The 25,293-nt window shown below is 34.8% G+C and overlaps 1 protein-coding gene across 8 annotated transcripts in view; it reads left to right on the top strand.

The window, feature by feature from the left end:
• TJP1 (tight junction protein 1) overlaps positions 1-25,293 on the top strand; it is a 288,816-nt gene that overhangs the window by 219,166 nt on the left and 44,357 nt on the right. For all 8 annotated transcript variants that reach the window (XM_051980964.1, XM_051980962.1, XM_051980961.1 and 5 more), the window contains 6 exons: positions 18,323-18,447; positions 18,728-18,830; positions 21,496-21,775; positions 22,925-23,028; positions 23,719-23,887; positions 24,208-24,352. In XM_051980964.1, the coding sequence (XP_051836924.1) occupies positions 18,323-18,447; positions 18,728-18,830; positions 21,496-21,775; positions 22,925-23,028; positions 23,719-23,887; positions 24,208-24,352 (926 nt within the window). The remainder of the gene's footprint in view (positions 1-18,322; positions 18,448-18,727; positions 18,831-21,495; positions 21,776-22,924; positions 23,029-23,718; positions 23,888-24,207; positions 24,353-25,293) is intronic.

Below are 25,293 nucleotides of genomic sequence, written 5' to 3'. Positions count from 1 at the left end.
GGTCACATATTAGCTTAAAAAGCCATAAAGTAGCATTACCTATTGTGTATTTTATTTTTATTTAATTAAATATTTCTCAATTACATTTTAATCTGGTTTCATATAGGAAGTGTTGAGGGCTAAGGTTCATAATGGATAACCTTTGTGGTAGAGTAAATTGTTAAGAACATGGGCCCTGTTTTTAAGGAATTTATAATCTATAGAATTTATAATTTCTAGAGAAAACTATATGTACTACAAATCTAAATGTCATATGAGTAGTAATGGGTTTCAGACTTGATACTAATTTAGGAAAAGATTTGCTTGTACATCACTTATTTCCTAAAACATTTGACTCAAGTAAGTTGCTAAAATGTTACTATTTAGAAAACTGGTTCTCATGTCAAAATGATATCTTTAATAACTACTACTTGATTAGAATTTGCTTCTGTGCTTCCTAAACAATCCTTACAATGTTAGTCCTTTATTTATGTTCCAGCTGTTTCTGCCAAATTTCCTCTAGTCCTCCTTTCTTTCTGTACTTAGCTTATTTATTCTCTCCTCTTTCCTTGCTATCTTACTGCAAAATGCAAGATTGTAATTAAATTCTTGTCTGGGATTCACTGCCCTCTACCTTCCATATGGAAGCATATGGATTTCGTTTTCCAGCTTGCATATTGTTGATCTAGCTACTGTTTAAAAAAGTAGAAATACAGAAGAGACATGAAAGAAAAGAAGAGGTAAAAAGAAAGTAATAGCATGATTGTTAAGGAATAAGATAAAAGGAAAAAAGATCATGTTGTAAATCAGGGTAGTAATGAAACGAGAAAATAAGTTAGACTCAGGATAGAGGATGCAGATGTGAAGAAAAGGTTTTTTTTAAAAGTAGAAGAATGTAACATTTTAAATTTGTAAATCAATTTTATTAAATAAATTGTACTTTTAAGAGGTTGTAGAAGATAAGTCCCTTTTTTTCATATATGTATGGTGACTATATTTTAATGGACCTTTATTGAAGAAGGACTGACTGCAATGATTACTACTTTTAGGAGGAATGAAAGTAAGATTATAGAATATCATTTTGTTAGAGGCCATATTTGAACATAAATACTATTGGTAACTCCTTCAGCCTACTGGGTCAAAAGGGTTCTCAAATCTTATGCCAGTTTAGCTCAAATATTAAATATGTGTCATATTTTAGATTTTTTTTTTTTTTTTTTTTTTACTTTCAGTCCTTGCTGTTTTCTCAGCCCATTTCCCCTCCCTTAGCTTCACTTAGTCTGGACCCTATTGTTGATAAATTCAACCAAAAAATTCTTTACTATCTTTGGATGAATTCCTTGTTTCATTGTCCCATCACCAGTTTTGTCTTGCTAAGCACCAACCTTAAGTTTTTCCCACTATTTTCCAATGTCTCTTGCCATTCATGTACTTTTGAACACTTCTGAATAAAATCATATAACCAATGCTGCTGTGTTCCATACAAATATATATATACTCTAATCTTAGCTAGACCCTTCCTCACTGTTATGGCATTCCTTCTATTCTTCCTTGACTAATTCTTCTACATCTCTCTTTTTGCTTAAATATGTCATAACATCTTTCTTTGTTTCACTTTTCAGCAAAACTTGTTCATCTTCAACTTTGAGAAAATAAGGCCATCTGGTATGAGCTGCTTCTTTCCTTTTCCTTTACACCTCAGTCTTCTCTATACTCACTCCTTCCTTATTTTAAGATAACCTTACTTCTTAGCAGAATCATCTGTCCTTTAACTTGTACTCTTGAGTCTTCCTTCCTTCCCTTTTTTGTGAGGAGAGGAGTGCTCTAGAGTGAGAGAATCTGTTTTTCTATAATAAAATCAACTTGATATTTACTACCTGAGGAATTTTGAGGAAATCACCAGACTTGCATGGCCTCACCTTAACTTTTCTGAAAAGTGCAGAGGTTTTTATTAGATGATTTTGAAGATCAGTTCTAACTTGCTCTTTAATGATTCCTCATCTAGGAGTTTTCTTTTTAGCAGTCAAGACTCCTAGAAAGGAATCAACCTTTTTGTTTTTTTTGTTGGGTTTTTTTGGTCACCCTTTCCTTAATTTTTAAAAAATTAAACAAATTTTTAAGAAGCAAGAATTAATTTTTTCTTATACCTCTCCCCTCCTCAATTGAGAAAGGGGGAAAAAAAAAACCCTATTAGAAACATTTGTGTTCCACCAAAAGAGATTCCTAGATTGGTCATATCTTGTCTGTCCATTCTCTCCCCTTACCCTTTCCTCCCCTTCCCCCCCAACCTCCTGGGTTTGTCACCTCCAGATCTCAGGTGGAGATTTCAACCTATACTTTGAATCTTTTCCCTTTCCCTCTCCCTCTCAGTCCTTCGATCTTGATCTCCTCCTCTCTCCCTCCCTCCCTCCCCAGCTCCAGGCCAAGACTAACCCGATATAACCAAGGGTTTGTCAACCCATCTTCGCAGAAGTCCTAATAGGATTTTGCCCACTGATGAAGGTATTTTCTTCTCAGTGTAAACCCATCTTTGCTAAATTCCTAATCAGGAGTTTGCCCGCTAAGTCTTAAACTTAGCTTACTGTCTTCTTAGTGAAAATAAATCCCCTTTTGCCACAAACTTCAGATTTGCAAATTTTTTTGCAAAGAATCTGCCACATCTACCAGAGATCTCTTATCCTTAATTTTCTCACCTCATCAATACCTTCCATTTTCTTCTATGTCCTTCAGTCTTAAGATTTGGAAGTTAATCATCTCTTGTTTGGTTCATTCTAATGTTCAATGAGGTGAGTTGCTTGGGCAAAGGTTTTATACCTTTTCCTACATGCAGAACATAAGTTTTCCTTTCCAGTTTTTTTCTTCTGTACCTTTCATTCCCCCTTCCCCTTTTCCCCCTCTAGCATTCTTTACTGTATGTATAAAAAACATTTTTTTAAGCTCTTTAAAATTTCTTGCATTTTCTTTTCCAGGAATTCCAGTTGAATTTGTGCCAAAGCTGTGTTTTGCTTTGAAGTTTTGCGGGTAGATATTTTGGAACCATTCTGAATTTGTATCTTAAGCTCAATCACCACTAACTTTTTTATGATGGAATTCTTTTTTTGGTTAATGCATTCTTCCACAGTACTTTCTGACTTTGTACTTGATGTTAAAGCCAGGCTCTATTCATTTGGAATGAATCTCTGGGCAACTCAGATATTGGTCCTGCAAAGTTTTAAATGTTTTCATAGTGGTCTGATTCAGGGTAAAGTCTACTTGCTCCCTTGCTGATCTGAGATCTTTGAGTTTCTCACCTAAGTTTGGATCTGAGCCCAAATACTGTGAGGCATATATTGGAATGCCACTTCTATTATAGGTCTCCTCTTCAGTTAGTTCTGGATCTGTGACCTGAAATTGAGTTGTGAGTGACAGTTACTAGTTGGCAGCTAATCCTGCATCATTTACAAGATTGGGCTTCTTTCTTGCCTTGGTACCCAATCTTTCCTTGTGATGGAATGTTCTCTGCATTTCTGGAGCCATCCAGATCTATTTGGACATGTAATGGGGGTGATAGGAAGGGATGTGGGGGGTGGAATTAGCTCTACTTTCTACTATTCTGCTTTTTTGGCTCCACTTACTCATTTACTTTTTAGTCCCTTGTAGTCTAGCTAACAACCTCTCACTTGACTAATTCCCGATTCTGTCTTTCTGAAATGTATTTCAATGATTTAATTGTAAATACAAAACTCCTTTCTCAGGTTTTTTGTTTGTTTATTTTGATTGCTTTGCACCTTTTGTTAATACTCTTTCTATTCAACTTCTCCTTTGAAATCTCTTCCTTGATTCTTTTTCCATCTGATGTTCCTTCTCTGACTCCTTTTCTGGATCATCTTTTTTTCTTTTGTTCACTGCGTATGGGACAGGATCAACCACACAAACAAACTCTCAGAGTAAGAAAAAGCAAAAAAAAGGATTTTATTATGATCTCATGAGAGAAGGCATCTGTCAGAAGGAGTGCAAAGTGAAAACTGCAAAACCAAGATTAAATATCCTGAACACAGAACCCCCCATCCTTGCCTGGCCTTTTCTCTCTTTGTTTGGGGAAATCTGGGCTTACATTCTAAACTAGAAACAAAAGAATACAAGTCAATAATAATAAACTCTCAATTTAAATTTTCCAGGGAACTGCTATACAAGCAGATATCCTCCAATAAGAGAATTCAAAGTCGTCATCACCTTTAAAAGAAGTACTTAATGGCTAATTAAGAGGTGGTAGGAAACAGGAGGGGATAAATACCTGCAACTTTTACCTATATCTCTCTTTGTTATTTTATAGTCTCAAGTAACAATTTAAATTTAATTTAAAGTTATATTCCCATGAGAATATAACTCAGTTCATTCTATGCTCAGTTAATTCTACAGAGCTGTTTGTGGCATCCCCCAAGACTTTTTTGGCCCTAGTTTTCTTTCTACATTTTGTACTGATGATTTTAACAGTTGCCATGGTTCAGTTATGACTACAAAGGGCTTTCAAACCCACATTTATAGTGTTAGTCCCGCTTACATTCCACTTCATCTAGTCATTCCAGAGGCATCAGATGTTCAAGCTTTACATGTAGATGTTGTTATTCAGTCATGTCTTAATTCTTTGTGACTTCATGAACCATACAATCCATGGGGTTTTCTTGGCAAAGCTACGGGAACAGTTGGCCATTTTTTTCTCCAGCTCATTTTACAAATAAGATACTAGTTAACAGGGTTGAGTGACTTGTCCAAGGACACACATCTAGTAAGTGTTTGGGGCTGAGTTTTGACTCAGGTCTTTGTGACACCAGGCCCAGTGATCAAAATATCCACTGAGCCATCTAGCTGCTTGCTCTATACACTGATTGTGTTTGAATTAAGATAAGCAATTAGAAAGTGTGTGGGTCAGCATGGGGATCACCATTTAATAAAAAGCTCTGGAGAGATCTCTAGGAGCAAAGCAAAAGTTTATTATACATTCTCTTGAGAATCGGGCGTCTCACCCATCAAGCAGGCAATCGAAGGGAGGAGGCACCTTCTGGTACAGGTTTTACTTGGCTAATAAGTACATAGTTGTCCATATTTGATTGAAGTAGGGAGAAAATGATGTCATGGGAGGATATTAGGAAGGGGACTTAGGTGTGTCCTTGAGTCAATGCTCAAGCACCTTCAGGCCTACTCCAAATGTGTGGGACCGGGCGAGACGCCCTCCCCAGTTAACTAATCAGAGACATCATCAGGTACAAAGAGAAAGCATTTATTTAATCCCTGCAGGGAGAGGCCCAGACACATCATCGGGAGCTGTCCCTTGCTCTGGAACCTGACCTGTTCCCTCTTGTCCAGGATTTAAAAGCAAAAGACTCGAGCCTTCTCATTGGATAGACTAACAGGATGTAACCATCCTCGACCAATGGTCACTAATGCTGGCTGCCTCCCACAGGTCATGTCACTTCCTGCAACTTCCTACTTCTCTAGGTTCAAAGTCCATTCCTCCAGAGAACAAATGACCTTTCAAAGTCCAACGTTCTGAGAACGGATCATGTGACAATACTGAGAAATACTTCACCCAGTCAGTTCCATTCAGTCCCTTTTCTTTTTCATCAGTTTGAAGATTTCTTACCCCCATATATACATCCCACTTTAAGCAATCCAGACCCAGACTCATTTAACTTTTAGGGTCCTAAAAAAACCCCAAACCTTAGCCTAATCAGGGTGTGATGAGATTCCCTGCTTACTCTCAAAGAACAAAAGGCAAAGTGGGAGTGGCTCCAAGTACTTGGGGCGAAGTAAGCCTTTAGATAAAGAAACTCTAGCCCCAGGAAGTAAAAGGGTTAAAAGATATAATGGCAGCAACCAAAAAGTCCTCCAGGGCTGGTCTGCAAATTAAAATATCTACATACTTGTATTGTGTGATATCTCACTGATCACTTGCTCTGATTAGACATTTGCTGTAAGAAGAAAAGTCAGGAACATGATTTATTTAAGGAAGTTTTAGTTCAGGTAACTGTCCTAATTTTTAACCATTCTACCTTAAACCAGACTCAGGAATAATCAGGTGGGTTCTCATTCAAAAGGAGATCACTGGGAAATTGAGTCAGAAGAATCCTATCTTCAGTTGAGACCAAGATAATCCTTCCACTTAATTCCCAAACTTTACCTTCCACCTGTAACAGCTTCTTCTTAGTAGCTTGTGGCATATTCCTTCAGATGGTGGAGTTTGACAGTCATACCTGAATTTGAAACTCCAAATAAATATCAGCTACAGTCCTAAAAGAGTTTATCTCCTACAGCAATTATCATTAATCAAAGCTTCAACTGAATCTAACTCTCAAGGGTCACAGTAAGAGATTCATCTTAGAAAGTTCAGTTTATATAGCTTATCCTTCATATCTAAGTAGATGGTTCTAGGTTCAACATTACACAGATTATTTTGCTTTTAAAATACCCAATAGAGAAAGAAAAAATTCTTAAGTCCATATTGTCCATCCTGTTTCCACATAAAAGAAACTTTCATATTTAACATGAATACTCTTTTCATTCTAAAAAAAAAAAATTAAACTTTTGGAAATAACCCTATCAAATTATCAGATCGGATTAAAATTCTGCTCTAGATTTTTTTTTAATCATGTTCCTTAAACAAGGAGACTTAAGCACTTAAATAATTTTTTTTAGACAGATGGGATATCTTAGTAGAAATAAATTGGTTTCAGAAAACCTAAGAGTTCCAACAAACTTCTTAAAGCAGCTATAGACTTAAAAAAAATAAAAATAAAACATTGTTATTAACACCATGTAAATGTAGGCTGTTCCTTGTTCCTTTAAATAGTAGAACAATTAATGTTTAAACCAACAAGAAGCTACATACAGTTTGTTAAAAAGCCACCATACTTAATGGGGGAGGGGATTAGATCACCATGCTTCCCCACCCCAACTTATCACAGCTAACCTTTTTAAGAGTGCCATTTCTCCCAAGATCCAATATGCCAGCTAAAGATAGATCCCAACCTCATGAAGTATCTCCTTTCCCATGAAAAATGGCAGATTCATTAGGGATTTGTGCCTTTTTGTTCCCCATTTCTGGAAAGCTATTTTCCTCTCTCTTTTTCCTTCTCTCATACCATCTCTTCCTGTCCCATCTCTGTCTCTCTTCTCCCAGTGCCTACTTGCTCAAACCTTCTCCGACATACTTTAAACACTCCTAAATCAATACTATATGCTCCATTTAAACTATTAATTGCTTTTGCAAATCAATCTTGCTTGTCCCCTTATCTTTAACTCACTTAAAAAAAACTTCAAGATTCACAAATAACTTTGAACCAAATTTCATAAAACTTATACATATAGCCAACAGAGCATAGTTTAGAAACTACCCAATACTTCTAGAAAGCAACATACCAATATTACAACACAATCTCCCAAGGTAAACTACTGGCATTTTGTTTTAACAACCTATATTTTAACTTAAAATCCAATCAAATACAGCTTTAAATTCCCAATAATATAAAACTGCTTTTGCTATCATATTTCAAATAATGAATTTCACTAAACAGCATAATTTCTTTTTTTCCCCCTGGCCCTGAGTGGCTCTGCTGCAGTCAGGACACAGGGAAGGAAAAGAAAGAAACCACTATCTTCACTCTCTCTTCACATTCCTCCCCAGTTTAATTGAATTGCTTTGGAATTTTGAAATGACCAATTGCCAAATTCCCTAACCATTATTCCTGATGGACTTTCCTAAAGCTCCAACTTTGACCAGAGTTGGAGCCTATAGAAAAGTTTTTCTCTCTTTTTTTTTTCCTAACAAATTCTAGTTCACAGAACATTCTGCCCAAAGATACACACAGACAAAAATTACATGGAAGAGACCATCTCTTCCCCACATACAACAAAAAGACCCAAGTGCACTTTCCCCCCCCCCCCCCTTTTTGTTCTGTAGATTTGAGTTGGACTGCCCTCTCAGAGCATCCAATCTCATCCCACCTGGTCTTCAGCAAATGCATAGCTGAACCCCTCCAGGGTGGCTTGACAGACCAGGTTCAGAAGGAGTTGCCTACCTTCATAGCCAACCATAGAGCGCCCCTATCCTGTACCGTTAACAAAACCCCTTAATTTGGCCCTCACCCCTTAATCTGGATCACCCAAGGCTTGATGATCCTAGGGCCCACAAGGACAGTTAAAGGGAAAAATTAACAAATAGTGACTCTAGGATTACACATGCATAAGTTACCTGGCCTTTTCTCTCACCTGGGCTTCATCTTCAAAAGACTTATGTGTCTTCTGTTTGTACCTGAGTGTCTCTTCTCCCTAGGCCCATTCTTCACAGAGAGGGAGACTGAGAGTCTGATGTCAAGGTTGATTGGAGAACCCAACCTGGTGCCTACCTTGAATCAGGATCCCAGTCATCTCTCTGGGAAGCCAGATCCTGGATGAGACCCCATACACTGTGTGGAATGGGTCTTGCACCCCACCCGTCCCACATACAACTCTGAAGTAGAGGAAGCCTTACTCAATTTTTACAACTGTCCTGAGAGATCTCACCTCATCTCCTTCAAATGGAAAGATATACTACAGATATATGGTGATAACATCTTTATTAATGATCTTACTCTGTCAGCATGTATTTCTATGAGAAAATACATTTTGAGATCCATGTCTTCTTCTCATGCCAGGTTTTTGTCAATTTTTCTTTCTCTAATACAAGTTAGTTATTTAGTTCTACAAACAATAGCAGCATTAACAGATACTTGCTGATTGATGTTAAAACGTTCTAGACATATTCTGTGCCAGGTAGTAAGGCAGCTAGGTGGGGCTGTGGGCATGGAGTCAGGAAGACTGAAGTTAAAATTCAGCTTCAGGTACTTATTAGCTATATGATCCTGAACAAGTTATTTAACCCTCTTTGCTCAATTTCCTCTTGTATAAAGTGAGCTGGAAAAGGAAATGGCAAAGCACTCCAATATCTTTGCCAAGAAAAAATGGACTCTCCAAGAGTCAGACACAACTAAAATGACTGTGAACAATATGCCAGATAGTGTGCTGTGAGAATACAAAAAAAGAAAAACAAAAACTGTCCCTGGTATCCAATGGGAGAGATAGTCATACTGGCATAAATTTGGAGAGTTTCTTAGAAGAGATTAATTTCAAAAGGGGATAAGGGAAAGTTTCTCATAGAAAGTAGAATTTTCATTAGGTTCCATAGTAATTCAGGAAAGCCAGGATATAGAGATGAAAAGTGAGACCATTTTAGGTTTAGGAAAACCTAATATGCAAATACAGATTTTATATTTCATGATGCTTGAGACAATTGTGGCATTATGGTGTTTTGGAGAAGATAATTCAACTTGTCAAAACCATTAGAAGAAATTATAGTTGATAACTACTTGCTGATCTAAGGAGTACATTACTAAGGGGAGGGCATCCTACCAAAAAAGAAACCCAAATATTTGAAGTTCAACTATTTAAAAAAATTTTTTTTATTAAAGCTTTTTATTTTCATAACATATGCGCGGATAATTTTTCAACATTGACCATTGCAAAACCTTGTTTCAAATCTCTCCTTTCCTCTCACTCTCTTCCCTAGATGGCAAGTAATCCAGTATATATTAAACATATTAAAAGTACATGTTAAATCTAATATATGCATATATTTATGCAATTATCTTGCTGCCCAAGAAAAACCAGATCAAAAAGGAAAAAAAAAGGAGAAAGAAAACAAGATGCAAGTAAACAACAACAAGAGTGAAAATATCATGTAGTGATCTACACTCAGTTCCCACAGTCCTCTCTCTGGTGTAAATGACTCTCTTCATCACAAGATCATTGGAACTGGCCTCAATTCTCTCATTTCAATTCATTCTTCTTAGTGCATAAGTGAAGAAGGTCTTGCCATTTTCAATTTTGAGTTTTTGAGGCAAAGCCAAAAATTTTTTTAAGAGTCATTTACACCCAGAGAGAGGACTATGGGAACTGAGTGTAGATCACTACATGATATTTTCACTCTTTTTGTTGTTTACTTGCATCTTGTTTTCTTTCTCCTTTTTTTTCCTTTTTGATCTGGCTAATTTTACACTTATTTGACATGAATAGAACTATATTCAAGATAGATTATGAAGGACATGCTTAAAATTAATAGAAATTATTGTACTGTAAAGCTGGAAAAACCGAGGCAAGATAGAGTTTAGAGATTATTCATTATTTTATTTGAAAGGGAGAGATTTACAGAGACCAAATGGATCCATAGTTTGATCCCAGGGCTGAATTAAGACTATAGTCTCCAAGAATCCAGCAAACAATCTGAGTTCTCAGTGACATATATACACATGGTTCAGACGTAGGAGGTAGACCGAGACAGGGGTGGAGTCAGGGTGCTGAGAGTGGGAATGGAACTCTGACCCGATGGGGTGAGCCACTGGAGATGGGGATGACATAATTGGGGAAAGCACCCTGGAGATGGGGAGAGGCATCTTGATAAGACAATATCTGATATTCTGATAGTTTGGGATGGGGAGAGGCATTCTGATATTCTAAAATATAAGATCTTTTATCTTTATCAAATATTCTGATTAAGAGGGAGGGGTAGTTTTGCAGGATTGAGCAGAACAATTATAAACTGAGGCAGAACAATTAGAGAAATGGAGGCAGGACAATTTAGGGAAACTGAGTCAGGATAATAAAAAAGAACTATGGCACAACAGTACAGGTGATAAGTCAGACTTGCATTTTAGGAAGATCACTGGAAGCTAATGCAGTAGTCTGGCAGTATGGTATTAGTCTAAAACAAGATGGTGTTTAGTGACTGGATAGAATATGTATCCGAGATTATGAAAGTAGAGTAAAAGAATCTGTCAACCTATCAAAGGTAGAGAAATCAAGAAGGATGGAAATGGAAAGAAGTTATTGGAGTAGACAATCAAGAAATTATTGGTAACTTTGTAGAGAGCTGTTTCAGTTGAATAATAGGAACAGAAGCAAGATTGCAGAGAGTTTAAAGAGATTGAGAGAAAAAGAAGTAAAGATACATGTTGTAGATAGCCTTTTCAAGGAGTTTAGCCACAAGAAAATAATGGACAGATCAACTGAGGGTGTTTTGAGGTTGGTAGAAACATGAGGTTTTTAAGCAACAGGAAAGAAAACATTAGACAAGGAAGTAGTGATAAGAGAACCATGCTGGAGAAAATATACCAAATGGCATCAGTTGTGTAACAGAGGAATTTTATTTGAATAGGAGAAAGGTGACCTCTTCATTTGAGACTCTTAAAGGAAGGAAATGTGTAGGGAAGATATTTGAGTAATGAGATAAAAGGATGAGGGGCTTGAAACAAGAGGACAGTTTAATAACCCAGAAATGGGGCCTATTCTTTTTTTTTTTTTTTCCTCCTGAGGCAATTGGGATTAAGTGACTTGCCCAGGGTCACACAGCCAGGAATTGTTAAATGTGAGACCAGATATGAACTAAGGTCCTCCTGACTTCAAGGCTGGTGCTCTATTCACTGCATCCCTAGCTGCCCTGAGACCTATTCATTTGTTTTCCTGAATGTATATTTTCCCCTGTCTTCTCCCTGATATGCATCCTTATAACCAAGAATAAAAAAGAGGGGGAAAAGAGTTCAGTGAATCTTACCAATGTGTTAAAAATTTTTCATTAGATGCAATGTAATGTAAAACTATATGTTTCCCTGGTTTCTAATAGGAGTCAAGAAGATATGAATCAGTCATTAAAAATGAATTTAATAAGTTTTTGTTATGTGCCAAACATTGTTAATTAGCATTTGAGATGTAAATAGAAAAGTGAGATTGTTCTTGTTCTCAAGCTCACTTTTGATAGTATAGTTCAATCTTCTTTTATATATTAACTCTATCAAGACCGGAACATTCCAGTGGCCCTGGGGAGGATGTGTTCTGGTGAAAATGGTAGGTCAGGTGATTACTCTGTAAAGTCTAGATAAACCTCAGTACCAAAGGTCACAGTAAGGTTTTAAAAATGCACCAGTAGGATACTCCTATCATTTCAGCCCTCCATTGTTGGAAGAGGAAGTCCAAACACTTTTTCATTGTGAACTTCTATTACCTTCCAATAGGAGCCAAGTGCAGCAGTAAACTTTGCTAACATAGTTAAGGCCTCTTCATCTTCTAGGTAGGCTTTAGGCTAGATTTAGATACATTCCTGTCAAGATTAGTAGCATATATAATTTAGCATTTGCAATTTAATTCAACAAACATTAAAGCTTATTATGTATGAGGCAGTATGCAAGGCACCAGAGATACAAAGACAGAAAAGGTACTGTTTTTAATTGGTTAAATAAGAGGTAAATATGAGATAGTCCTAACATCTGGGGGTAGGACATCCAGGAAGCCTTTTGGGAGAGAAGTAGTAACTAAACTGAAGATAAAAGATTTTTAGAGATAAGAAATGAAGTAAGAGAGCATTCCTAGGCATTGGGTTTGACAAAATGGAAGGCCACTTTGTAGAACAGTCCAGTTTGGGTAGATACTAAATTACAAAAGGGAAATAGTATGAAATAAGCCTGGAAAGATAATTTGTAATCAAATTATAGATGGTCTCAGTTGGAAGTTAAAAGAATTGGCCCTTTTATCCTGAGAAATGAGGTTGTGAAGCTAGAAATGAGAAAAACTGGTAACTGATTGGATATTAGTATGAAGAAAAATGAGAAGTTGAAGGTAATGCTTATTTAGATATGAGGTGCTGAAAAGATGACAATACCTTAGCCAGGAATAAGAAAGTTTGGTAATGGGGAAGAATTAAAGAGAGCAAGATAATGAGTTCAATTTAGGTACCTTAAGATGTTTGTGGGGATCCATTTTGAAATAAACCTGGTGGAAAGATGAAGCCAAGATAGCTAAATAAAGGCAGGAATTTGCTTGTGCTCTCCACCTTGAAATACCTTTAAATAATGACTCCAAACAAACTCTAGACTGTCACAATACACAAAAACAAAGAAACACACACAAAAAAACCCCCAAACAAAAACAAAACAGTAGGAAGCAATTTTCCAGCTCAAGACAAGTGAGCAGGGAAAATTTGTCATACAAAAGTGAAAGAGGAGCACAGTCCATGGCAGGCTATGCCAGCACAGACCAAGTCCTAGAAAACCCAAAGTCTCAGAGCCAGCCTCTGAATCAGTGCTGGTTTCCAGACTTCTCAGCCCACAGATGCCATAGACAACCCAGGACATTAGCAGAAAAGTTTGTTGCATTAGGGTGAGCCCATAAGTATTAAGGGGTCGAACAACTGGTCAGAAGGAGATTACATGGGTCTTTTTGCTACACTGAGTCAAGACTTGCTCTGTTGCAATCCTGGTGTGAGAAGTACTAGCACACTAGAATTTGCAGCCACAGTGGAGCACTTGTGGTTATTAACAGACAGACTATAGCATAGGCCAGGAGAATAGTAAATACACTTCTCTTGGGAAAACTGAACACTTCCAGGTCCCTAGAAGTATTTCTGGAAATAGACGCACAAAACCCTGAAGTGCATTTTCCGCCTTGGAAGCAGAGTCAAGTGATAGAGTGGGAAAATAAGCAAAAAACAGAAAAAGATTCTGACCACCGAAAGTTACCGTGGTGATGAGGAAGATTGTGTGATGAGGAAGATTAAAATACACACTCAGAAGAAGATAAGTCAAAGCTCCTTATACCCAAAACCTCCAAGAAAAATAAGAATTGGTCTCAGGCCATGGAAGAGCTCAAAAGGGATTTTGAAAATCAAGAGAAAGGTAGAGGAAAAATTGGGAAGAGAAATGAGATGCAAAAGAAAGTATAAAAAGTTTATGAGGAGTAGAGTGCCTTAAGGCATTCTTAAGACATGGCTTAAGGAACAAAATTATTCAAATAGAAAAGGAGATACAAAAGCTCATTGAATAAAATAATTACTTAAAAATGAGAGTTGAACAAATGGAAGCTAGTGACTTTATGAAAAATCAAGAAACATCCAAACAAAACCAAAAGAATGAAAAAACAGAAGACAATGTAAAATACTCATTGGAAAAATAGTTGACCTAGAAAATAGCTTCAGGAGAGATAATTTAAAAATTATTGGACTTGGGGACAGCTAGGTGGTGCAGTGGATAGAGCACCAGCCCTGAAGTCAGGAGGACCTGAGTTCAAATCTGGGCTCAGATACTTAACCCTTCCTAGCTGTGTGACCCTCGGCAAGTCACTTAACCCCAATTGCCTCAGCCAAAAATTTTTTTTACATACATATGTATGTATGTGTATATATATATGGGACTGAAAGCCATGATCCAAAAGAGAAAAAAAACCTAGACATCATCTTTCAAGAAATTGTCAAGGAAAGTTGTATTGATGTTCTAGAGGGAAACTTCCTGAAAGAGATCCCAAAATGAAAACTCCTAGGAATATTATAGCCAAGTTCCAAAACTCTCAAGTCAAGCAGAAAATATTGTAAACAGCCAGAAAGAAACAATTGAATTATAGTCAGGTCAACACAAAATTTGGCTTTAGAAATGTAACCCTTCAGAAAAGTAGGAAGGAAAGGGAATACAAAAAAGGAAAAAGATGATAGAAGGAAGGGTATATTTGAGGGAAAGGTTAGAAGTAAAAGAATTTTGAGGAGGGACAGGATGAAAGGAGAGAGTATAGAATAAATGGGAAATATAGTTAGCAGTAGTAATTGTGAAAAGAATCTTGAAGCAAATTTCTCAAATAAAATTTTCTTCTCACACATATAGGGAATTGAGCTAAATTTATAAAAAGCCATTCCCCAATTGATGAATGACCAAAAGATATGACATTTTCAGATGAAATAACCAAAATATAACCATATTTTTTAAAAAAAGCTTAACTCATGATTGATTGGAAAAATGCAGAGTTGAACAATTCTGAGGTATTACCTACCTCATATCTACTTAGGCTAAAAAGGAAACTGATAAATATTGAAGGAAATGTGGGAAAAATGAAACAATGTATTTTTGGTGGAATTATGAATTGATTGACCTATTCAGGAGAGCAATTTGGAGCTATGTCCAAGGGCCTCTCTGCTGGTACCTATCAGTGTGGTATTCTATAGAATAATAGAAACTTTAGTGTTTACCATCATAATGATCCATTATCCTACCTAATAAAAAAAATCAGTTTTATTTAGCAAAAAAAAGTTTATAGCAACTCCTTTCTTGGGGGCCAAAGAATTGGAAATTGAAGGGATGCCCACCAATTGGGGATGGCTGAACAAATTGTAGTATGGGATTATGATGGAATACTATTAGGCTATTAAAAATGAAGAGCAGGATGATCTCAGAAAATTCTGGAAAGATTTCCATGAGCTAATGCAAAGTGAAAAATATTAAGTACAAAGATACAACAATATCGTTCAGCTGTGAATAGTTTGACTATTCTCAGCAGTGCAGTGATTCACAACAGTTCTGAAGGACTTAAATGAAAAATGTTCTCTAGCTGGAGAGAAGGAACTGATTGTATTTGAATACAGATTGAAACATACTTTCTAAAACTTCTTTTTTGAGCTTTGGGTGTGTGTGGGGTGCTCTGTTTCCTTTCATAACATGACTTTTATGGAAATGTTTTATATGATTTCATGTGTGCCTTTTCTATTAAAGGAGGTAGGGAGTAAGGAAGGGAGAGAATTTGAAATTCAGTTTTAAAAACAAAGTTATAATTTGTTTTACATATAAATGGGGGGGAATTAAAATACTAAATAATTGGAAGGGGGAAACAATAGTCATTTGGTGGTCTGGAACTGAAATTCAGAGGAAAGGTTAGAGCTAGATATGTAGATTTGGGAGTCTATGTGTAGAGATGATTTATTAGAGCTCTTGAGTTTACCAAGAAGATGTAGAGGAACAAGACAAAAAATGTCAGAGCAGAACTGTGGAAAACTCCAGTTAGGGGGCATACCTGTGTGTGCCTCAGGAGTAGTCAGTTGGGAGATGAGCCAGGAGATAGTCATGAAAACCTGTAGAGGAGAGAAAGTATTCTAGAGGGGAGAAAGTTCAGTAGTGTCAAATAGACCCAAAATAAAGCAGACTGAGAAAATCAGATATGACAATTAACTGAAACATTAGAGTTGAAAATGTGAGTTCAGTGGAAAGATATATTGTGTGAACTTTTATATCAGTGGCCTAGGTTATAGGAGTTTGTTGTGAGACTTAATAGAATTGAGGAAAAGAGAAGCTGGTAAGTTTGAAGTAATATGTACAGGGATATTAAGGTACTCTATTATTAGGGTAGGAGCAGGCAACAAAGGAATTTTTAGCATAATCCAGGTGAGAAGTGTTGAGGAAGGTGAAGAGTCTAAAATGACTTGAATAGCATAATAATACCTAAAAGAGAAAAGAGGAAGTTTGGAGGAAAGATGTACATGCACATGCGTGTGTAAGTGTGTAGAAGTAAAGTCAGATATTATGATATTTTAAGTATTGTAAGAATTTTCAGTTAGTTTAATTAAAAATTTTCCAAAAGTACAGATTATTTATATACAGAGTTGCTATGCTTATTCATTTGTTAATAGTCTCTTTTCCTGAGTTCCAGTTCTACATCATCAGTTGCCTTTTAGGTATCTCAAATTGAATATCCAATAACATCCTGAAAAGTCATTATGTTCAAAATAGAACTTGCCTTTCTACCCAAGTTGGTAATATTTGCACTTAATCTCACATAAACGAATCTATTGTCAAACCTTGTTCTCATCATCATACTTTCCCTTCATTCCTACAGCTCCCACCCTGGTGGGAGATGTTTCACCTCAATCCTGGATGATTATGGGTTGTTCTGTCTGTCTTAATCCATTCATGGATTTCCTTAAAGCTCATATTATATCCCATGATTAGTAAACTTAACATAGTTCCCTCTTTTTTATCAAGTATAAAAATATTCTTTAATATTTAAAGTCCTTTACAACTTGGATATTTTATTCCTTTCTGGTGTGTTTATTCCTTTCTGGTGGTGTTGAATTGGTGTTTCTTACATAAGATCCTTCATCTACAGACTGCATGCCTTTTCATGCATTCATGTCTTTCCACCTTAGAATGTTCTCATCCCTGACTCCTGGATTTCCTGAATTCCTCTAATATTCAGTTTAAATTCTACCATCTGTAAGAGACTTTTTCTGTTCCCTTATTGTCTCCACCCAATCCTCTGACTTTCCTTCTGAGATCTATGCTTTAATATCATATACATATACACAATAGATATTTGCATTATACACAGATAGACAGGATATTATCTCTTGCATGAGATGTAGACCCATTGAAAGCGGGGTACCATGTGTGTGTGGATTTTTAATAGATAATTAACACGTTTGTTCATTGACTTTTAAAAATTACATTTCATTATTTATCAGATCATTGGATACATTGTACACATGATTATATTAATTTGGAATTTGTAATATTATTAACATTATTGTGTTATTAAGATTGCTTTGAAAATTTTTTGTTCTATTGTGAGTTGCATTCTTACATGACTGTTTCCTGCAATAAACTATCTTATATACAGTTATTTGTGAAGGTCTCTCTATTGGTACTATCAGTGTAGTATTCTATAGAAAAATAGAATGTTAAAGCTAAAGAAACTTCCATCATAATGATCCTGTGATCACTCTATAGCATCCTCCTCTACCTCATAAAAATTCAGAAATAAGCAAGTTATGATACTTGTTTTAGTGATTAGTGTTTTCATTATGTTTTAATTTAAAAAACAATAATCAGGTAGTCCACATGTATGCTTCCTAATTAAACAATGATTTATTAAGATATCTATTTTCTGACTATACTTTTTTTTTTTTTTTTTTTTTTTTTGGTTAAAGCTTTGGGTCAAAACATATGCATGGACAATTCTTCAACATCAACCCTTGAAAACTTTGTGTTTCATTTTCCCCCCTTTTCCCACAATCCCTTCTCTTAGATAGCAAGTAGTCTTAATATATGTTAAACATGGTAGAAATATATGTTAAATCCATTATATGCATACATATTTACACAAGTATCTTGCTTCACAAGAAAAAAAATCAAATCTAAACAGACAAAAAAAAGAGAAACAAAAATAAAATTCAAGCAAACAAAAACAAAAAGTGAAAATGCTATGTTGTGAACCACACAGTTCCCCCAGTCTTCTCTCTGGGCATATATGGCTCTCTTCATCACTAAATCATTGGAACTGGTCTGAATCATTTCATTGTTGAAGAGAGCCACCTGACTATGCTTTTTAACATGGGTGATAGTAACGATTAACCCTGTTTGTTCCACTTATTTAATGTTCTAGATTATGACAGATTTGAAAATATTGGATAGATCTTGATATTAAAGAATGCTTTATTTATCTGTTCATTCATTCATTTATTGTTAAAATCTAGGCTCCTGGATTTGGGTTTGGAATTGCAATATCAGGAGGAAGAGATAATCCTCATTTTCAGAGTGGTGAAACCTCAATAGTTATTTCTGATGTGTTGAAAGGAGGTCCAGCTGAAGGACAACTTCAGTAAGTGTTTCCTTTTCCTGTGTTCTTAAGACAGCTGTTTTAGATGATAGGCCCCTTTGGTAATGGTTTGGTTTGTTTTTAAAGAAAATGGACAATGGCTTATTGTCCAGGTGGAATTGTGGTAGATCTGAAGATAAGTATGTTACTATCCCTATTTTAGCTGGTTAGGTAATATATTTTCTTTGTAGATCTCCTCCTCCACTTCTACCTCCACCTCCATCAAGGCATTACACATTTTTGCAACATTGTCTTTTCAACTTTATTTTTTTTTTTTAAACAGGGAAAATGATCGCGTTGCAATGGTTAATGGTGTTTCCATGGACAATGTGGAACATGCTTTTGCAGTTCAACAATTAAGGAAAAGTGGAAAAAATGCAAAAATTGTAAGTAATTGTAATTTTAAGTTCTTCCTTTTACAGTATCAAGCATTATAAACTTGAGTATATGATTTGGATGTAATATCAATGAATGACATTCTTTAGAACAAAATATTTCAGTTCTAATGGCATTTTAAAATTGATTAAATGACTGGCATTCTCATTTGTCACAAAATAAAGGATTGTGCAACTAATTTGCATATTAGAATCTCTCCAGTTGAAAATGTTGTTATTAGGATAATATTTGTTTCCATTGATTATTACTTTAGAATCTAAACAGAATGTTTTTGAGAGACTTACATTTAGTGTGTACATTTGTGGTCAAATTTTCATATTACTTGTTTTGTTAAAATATATATTTCTTTGATTATTTGATTCTTGAACTTTATGGTCTATAAAGTATGCCTACAAATTCCTATTAGTGGCTTTACTGTAGGACTTTTACTGAATCAAAATAGTTTATATGTAAATCTGCATTGAATCTTGCATATATCACCACTAACTGTTCCTCATAACCTTTAAATTTTAACTGAAAAATGAAAGGAAGTATCTTCATTAAATATAGTTTTCTTTAAATAACAATTCAGCAAGAGGAAAAATAGCTTCCAGGCTCCTATATAATTTCCAATAAGTTGTCCCTATATACTTTACCTTGTCTTTTTTTTTTTTTTTTTTTTTTAGAATTGGCAGTAGGATATTTTATTTTTGTACAGGTTCTTATTTATCAACTAGCAACACTTAAAAATTTTTTTTCATTTAATACTTTTCTTCCATTATATTTTTTCCATAGAATACTTTAAAACACATTTTCCTTTAATATAAATATTAATAATAATTAAATTAATTAAAATAATCAATCATTAATATTAATAGTTTATTTACCTTTTAAGGTAATTATTTTTCAATTTAAAATCCTTCATTCCTTTTGAAATTTTATTTTTAGCTGGTCTTGGTCTCAGAAGATACTGAATTCTAGTTTTCATATTTAATAGCCTCAAGTCATTCCTTCCCTTCATCCCTGCCCATCCTATATACTTTTGCTAAAGTAATTTTTCTCAAACAGTGATCTGATTATGTGATTCCCCTATTTAGTCACCTTAAATATAAAGTAATAATATTAAGGAATGAGCATTATATCAGAGAATAAATCATTGAGTCTGAGGTCAAATAACTTGCCCAGTGTTACTAAGGACTGGCTGGGACCAAAACCCAGGAATTTTGATGCGATCCAATGATTTTTCCATTAATCTTTTTTTACATATTATAAGTTAATTTCAAATTCTTTATTAAGAGCTTGTCGTACATAAAGCATTGTGCTAAGGATGAGGATTAGATTTAAACGCGCTCGCGCGCACACACACACACACACACACACACTCCCTTGTTCTCAGGAAATTCCAGTCTACTGGGGAAATATAACATGTACATGAATGTATGGTATGTTGTAAGAATAAGTGAGCAGTAGAAAAACACTTAAAACTAGGTATGGGAATTGGTTTGTATGAATGCCTAGAGGTGGAACATGGGTTATTTGTGAAGGGTAGTGGCATAGGAGTTTCCAGGTTTGGGAGCTTATGTTTTATTTTAGAGGCAAAAGGCTTATGTGTAGGACAGTGCAAACCTCTCTGTGCCTTATGAATATTACTTTGGCAGCTATGTGAAGATACTGTAAGTGGGGAGATCAATTAGGAATCTATTGTAGTATTCTAGGGGAGAGGAGATGGGTGTCTGGATTAGGATAGAGACTCTGTCCCTGGTGGAGTTCCTTTGCTTTATTTATTGCTTGATTGGTAAAAAGGATGGAGTGGTTTGCTATTTCATTCTCTGGTATGTCCCTATTTTACAGATGAAGAACTGATGCAAATGAGAGTTAACTGACTTGTCCAGAGTCAAACAGTTAATAAATGTCTGAGGCCAAATTTGAACTCAGATCTTCTTGATTTCAGGCCCAGTGTTTTATCTGCTTATACCATCTAGCTGCCCCCAGTACTGACATTAGATAACTTGAATTTGTAGTAAACTCAGACAGCATAGAGTTAAGATTTCTTCACTTGTTATTCAGCAGCGCTAGAATATGAGTAGAGAATGTAGATGATAAAAATATTCTAGGATTGAAGTTTGAAGGTAGGATAACAGTTTTATGAAGAGAGCAGTGCACTTTATTCATACCATTATTTGGTAGATTTATTGATTATTTTTTTTCCTTTGAGATTGAGATTATTTCACTTTTAGAAAGATTTTAGGATTTATTTTTTACTGGAACAGTACCTTTAGTGTGTCAATATTCAAGAATGTGCAGAAGCAATTAGAAAATATTCCTTAGTGGTTATTTGATATTTTTCCTTTCTCCCTCTCTCTCCTTCTTTTGCATTCTGTCTGTCTTTTTCTTTTTCTTTCTCTTTACTTTCTCTTTCTTTTTCTTTCTCTGTCTCTGTCTTCTCCTTTGTCTGTGTGTGTGTGTGCGTGTGTGTTTATGTGTCTCTCTGTTTCTCTCTCTCCTCCCCCTCTCCCTCTTTCTTCCTTATTTCTCTCTCTCTTCCTCCTTCTTTCTCCTTCCCCTTCCTTCTTGGTTTCTTCCTTTCTCCCCTTCTCCCCATAAGGGTATGTGTGCGTGTTTTCTACTTAGGCACATTGGGTCATAAAGTGATTGTGATAACTATTTTGGTTATAGACTATTCGAAGAAAGAAAAAAGTTCAGATACCAGTTACCCGTCCAGATCCTGAGCCAGTATCTGAAAATGAAGAGGACAGTTATGATGAAGATGTACATGATTCAAGAGGTACACGAAGTGGTCCAGTTGTTGGTAGAAGGAGCGAAAAGAGTTGGGTGAGAGATCGAAGTGCAAGTCGAGAAAGAAGTTTGTCTCCTCGATCAGACAGGAGATCTGTTGCTTCTAGTCAACCTGCAAAACCTACCAAAGTAACATTGGTGAAGTCTAGAAAAAATGAAGGTAAACTCTACTATCTACTGGAAACCTTACTTAAAAGGGTGTGTGTGTGTGTGTGTGTGTGTGTGTGTGTGTGTGTGTGTGTGTGTGTGTGTGTGTGTTTCAGAAATGGAATAGCTTCTTGATCATACGTTTCTTTTTGATTTGCATATTCTAATCTTGGTAATATATATCATGTCAATAACAATAATATAATAATATAATTATAGAAATATAAATATAATTATAATAATAACTGAAAATTTGGTAGAAACATATCAAAAATTTATAGTTGATGCAGTTTTGTGACTATATTTTAAGCATGTTTCACAAATATAGAAAAAAAAACTTTCTAGAAGTGAAAATTACACTGATAAATCTGTTGTAATAAGACTTAATTTTCAGTGCTAACAGATACCCTTCTGACACCGATTCACACTGACAGTGCTTTTTTGATCTATTTAATGAGGATTCTAAAAAATTAGTAATCAGTCATACATCAATAATATTTTGTGCAATCATGATCCTTGTTCATTTTCAATAAGAATACTGCTTACTTACATGTGCAACCATACAAACACATGTGTATAATTGGCATATATGTATGCATGTGTAGGTCTCTGTCCTGTGTGCTTATTTTATGTGTATATGCATTATGCATATATATTATATATATCTAAATAACTCTCTTGTTAGGTCCAATCTTATTTCATTCCTAGATCAGAATACTTAGAATTAAATTTTGTTTGTGAAAGAAGTTACATTTCCAGTTTTTCCTTAAACATTACCCATTCTTCTTTTTTAATTTGGCTATAATTGTTATATCTTCCTTCAAAATAACAATGCTCTTAGAAATGGTACAATTATCATTGTATTATTGGAAAATAAACTGGTTTTTCATTACATTTTTATTATTTTGATCTTCACATGATAGGAAAAAAGCTTGGTTCAAGCAGTTTTAATTTCATTTTTTATGAAGCTCTTTCTACTTTGCCGATTATAAAGAATTTCCTTTTTTTTTTTTTTTTTTTTTGCCACGGTTATCTGTTTTTTAAAAACTTTTTGTTGTGTCTGGATTTCTCCTTAGGCTATTACTGTTGATGTTTTAATTCAAGATATTTATAAATGTTTTATATTGTTTTATGCTAAAATGATTTCATTGTTTTATTACAGAATATGGACTTCGTTTAGCCAGTCATATATTTGTAAAAGAAATATCACAAGACAGTTTGGCAGCAAGAGATGGCAATATCCAAGAAGGTGATGTTGTATTGAAGGTATAGTCATATTCTAAAATTTTTTTGGATTGAATTATCAAACAAGTTGTTTTGAAACAGTTTATTAGATGCTTAAAATTAAATTAAGTCTAATAGGAAGAAATGGAAAAGCTGCTATCTGGTATTTCTTAGTGAGCTAGATCTTAAAAGATATCATTATACTAAAACAGTTATGTTGCCACACAGTTATATGGACATATATAATTGAAAGCCTTTCCCTTCATTTTCCAATAACATTTATTTCTGTTGATTGAGATGAGGAAGTTGTGGGTTTATAATTGCTAGAGATGGGATTCTATTGTTTTTAAAAATTGTAAGTAAATTTTATTTATATATTTGTTTCTTAAATCATCATCGTGATCTCAAGTATCAGATGTTTTTTGATTTGATTTTAAGTGACAGAAATTTTAGGTGTGATATACTCTTTTGTTTTGAACAAAAGGGAGAGGACACAGGAATTATAGGCATATTAAATGATTTTTATCTAATTTAATGGCAGAACAGCCAAGGTTTCATTGATTTAAGGTAGGTGATAATTTGATAAAGTGAAAGTTTTAAACATACATAACTATTTCTTATGGTAAATTAAAGAGTAATTTGCATTGTTTTTTAATTTTACAAGGGGTTCCATTATTGGATATGGATTTGTTCATCACTCAATTCCAATACATAGTCTCTGTTCTATTGTAGATAAATGGGACTGTGACAGAAAATATGTCATTGACAGATGCAAAGACATTAATAGAAAGGTCCAAAGGCAAATTGAAAATGGTTGTACAGAGAGATGAGCGAGCTACGCTTTTGAATGTCCCTGATCTTTCTGATAGTATTCACTCAGCTAATGCATCTGAAAGAGATGGTAAGTTTGAATTTGTTTTGGAATTTTCTTTTTAAGTGAAGGTCACATGCTACTTCTGTTTTCTTAATTTAGAATAAAAGTATGGAGTAAAATTAATGATTTTTTTCATAAAAACTTATTACCAGTATTTAAAATAAGCCAATAAAACCTTGTGTGTGTTTGAGACCATTAACTTATTCCATGATTGTGAAAAGTAAATATGTAAAGTAAGCTACTTTTTAAAAGATTGTATTCAGATGGTTAATTCCCATTATCAATAAGGGACACTATTATTTTATTGCAGTCATTTCATGGAACAAAAACCAACTTTTATTTAACAGACATTTCAGAAATTCAGTCGCTGGCATCAGACCATTCTAATCGATCACATGACAGACCCCGCCGCAGCCGTTCACGCTCTCCTGACCAGAGGTCAGAGCCTTCAGATCATTCCAGGCATTCTCCACAGCAACCCAGCAATGGCAGGTGATGGCAGAATTGTGTATTTTGATTTAAACAAACCATTAATGCCTCTATGCATTGACTTGCCATTTTTATATATATGTGGTATAGAAAATTTGAAAATGTTCTTTTTGAATCTAGTTGTATTTCAGGTATTTTTTCCTCCTTTTTTACATGTGATATTTTCATTTTAAAATGTTTTTAAGCTTTAAAAATTAGTTCAGTTATTTTAAGTCAATTAAGAATTTCTGCTGTAGAAACTTGAAGAGTTGAGAGAGTAAGTGAGATATTGAGGGGGGCTATGTAGGTTATATGTTTTGAGAATTTACTTGACTTGGAAGGTGATGGTGCTCTTGGTTGATGAGAAAGTTTAGAAGAGGAATGAATAGTGAGAGGGGAAGGTAATGAGTTAAGAGTTTATCTGGCTATATGACGTTCAATTTGAGATTTGAGATTCTTGTCTAGAAGGTAGAAGCGATGTTAGGCCCAGCCAAATTTGTGCTCAGTAATACTTAATTCTGTATTAGGCATATATAGGTGTTATATATAGGTAAATATTTGTTGAAATAAATTCTATGGGCCCTCTACAAAGACATTAATTTGTGAATTGATAGTGTTTTTACATATGAACATTGTATATGATAGTACTTGCTATAATGGGGTGGTTTTGGCATTTAAAATTTATTGAGGATTTATTTTATGATATTTGTGTGTTTCTAATTTTACTTAAAGGCTCAAGTGCAGAAGTAGGATGTTCTCTGTGGTTTTATTAGAAAATTTCTCTCATAAAATTTGTGCTGGTGTTTTTTTAAACACAGGAAAATGATATGATACTGGTCCATGTTCAGTTTCTGTCACACTGCTTTTTGGTTTCCATAACAGTTTTTTTTTTTACCACATAATGAATTTTTATTTCTAAATCAAGTCTTTACACTTGTCAAATACAAGATTCTTATGTTTATTTG

This window comes from Antechinus flavipes, chromosome 2 (genome assembly GCF_016432865.1).
Source record: "Antechinus flavipes isolate AdamAnt ecotype Samford, QLD, Australia chromosome 2, AdamAnt_v2, whole genome shotgun sequence".
Lineage (NCBI taxonomy): Eukaryota > Metazoa > Chordata > Mammalia > Dasyuromorphia > Dasyuridae > Antechinus > Antechinus flavipes.
Note: the sequence above shows the minus strand (reverse complement) of the source record. Positions and strands in the feature narration are given on the sequence as shown.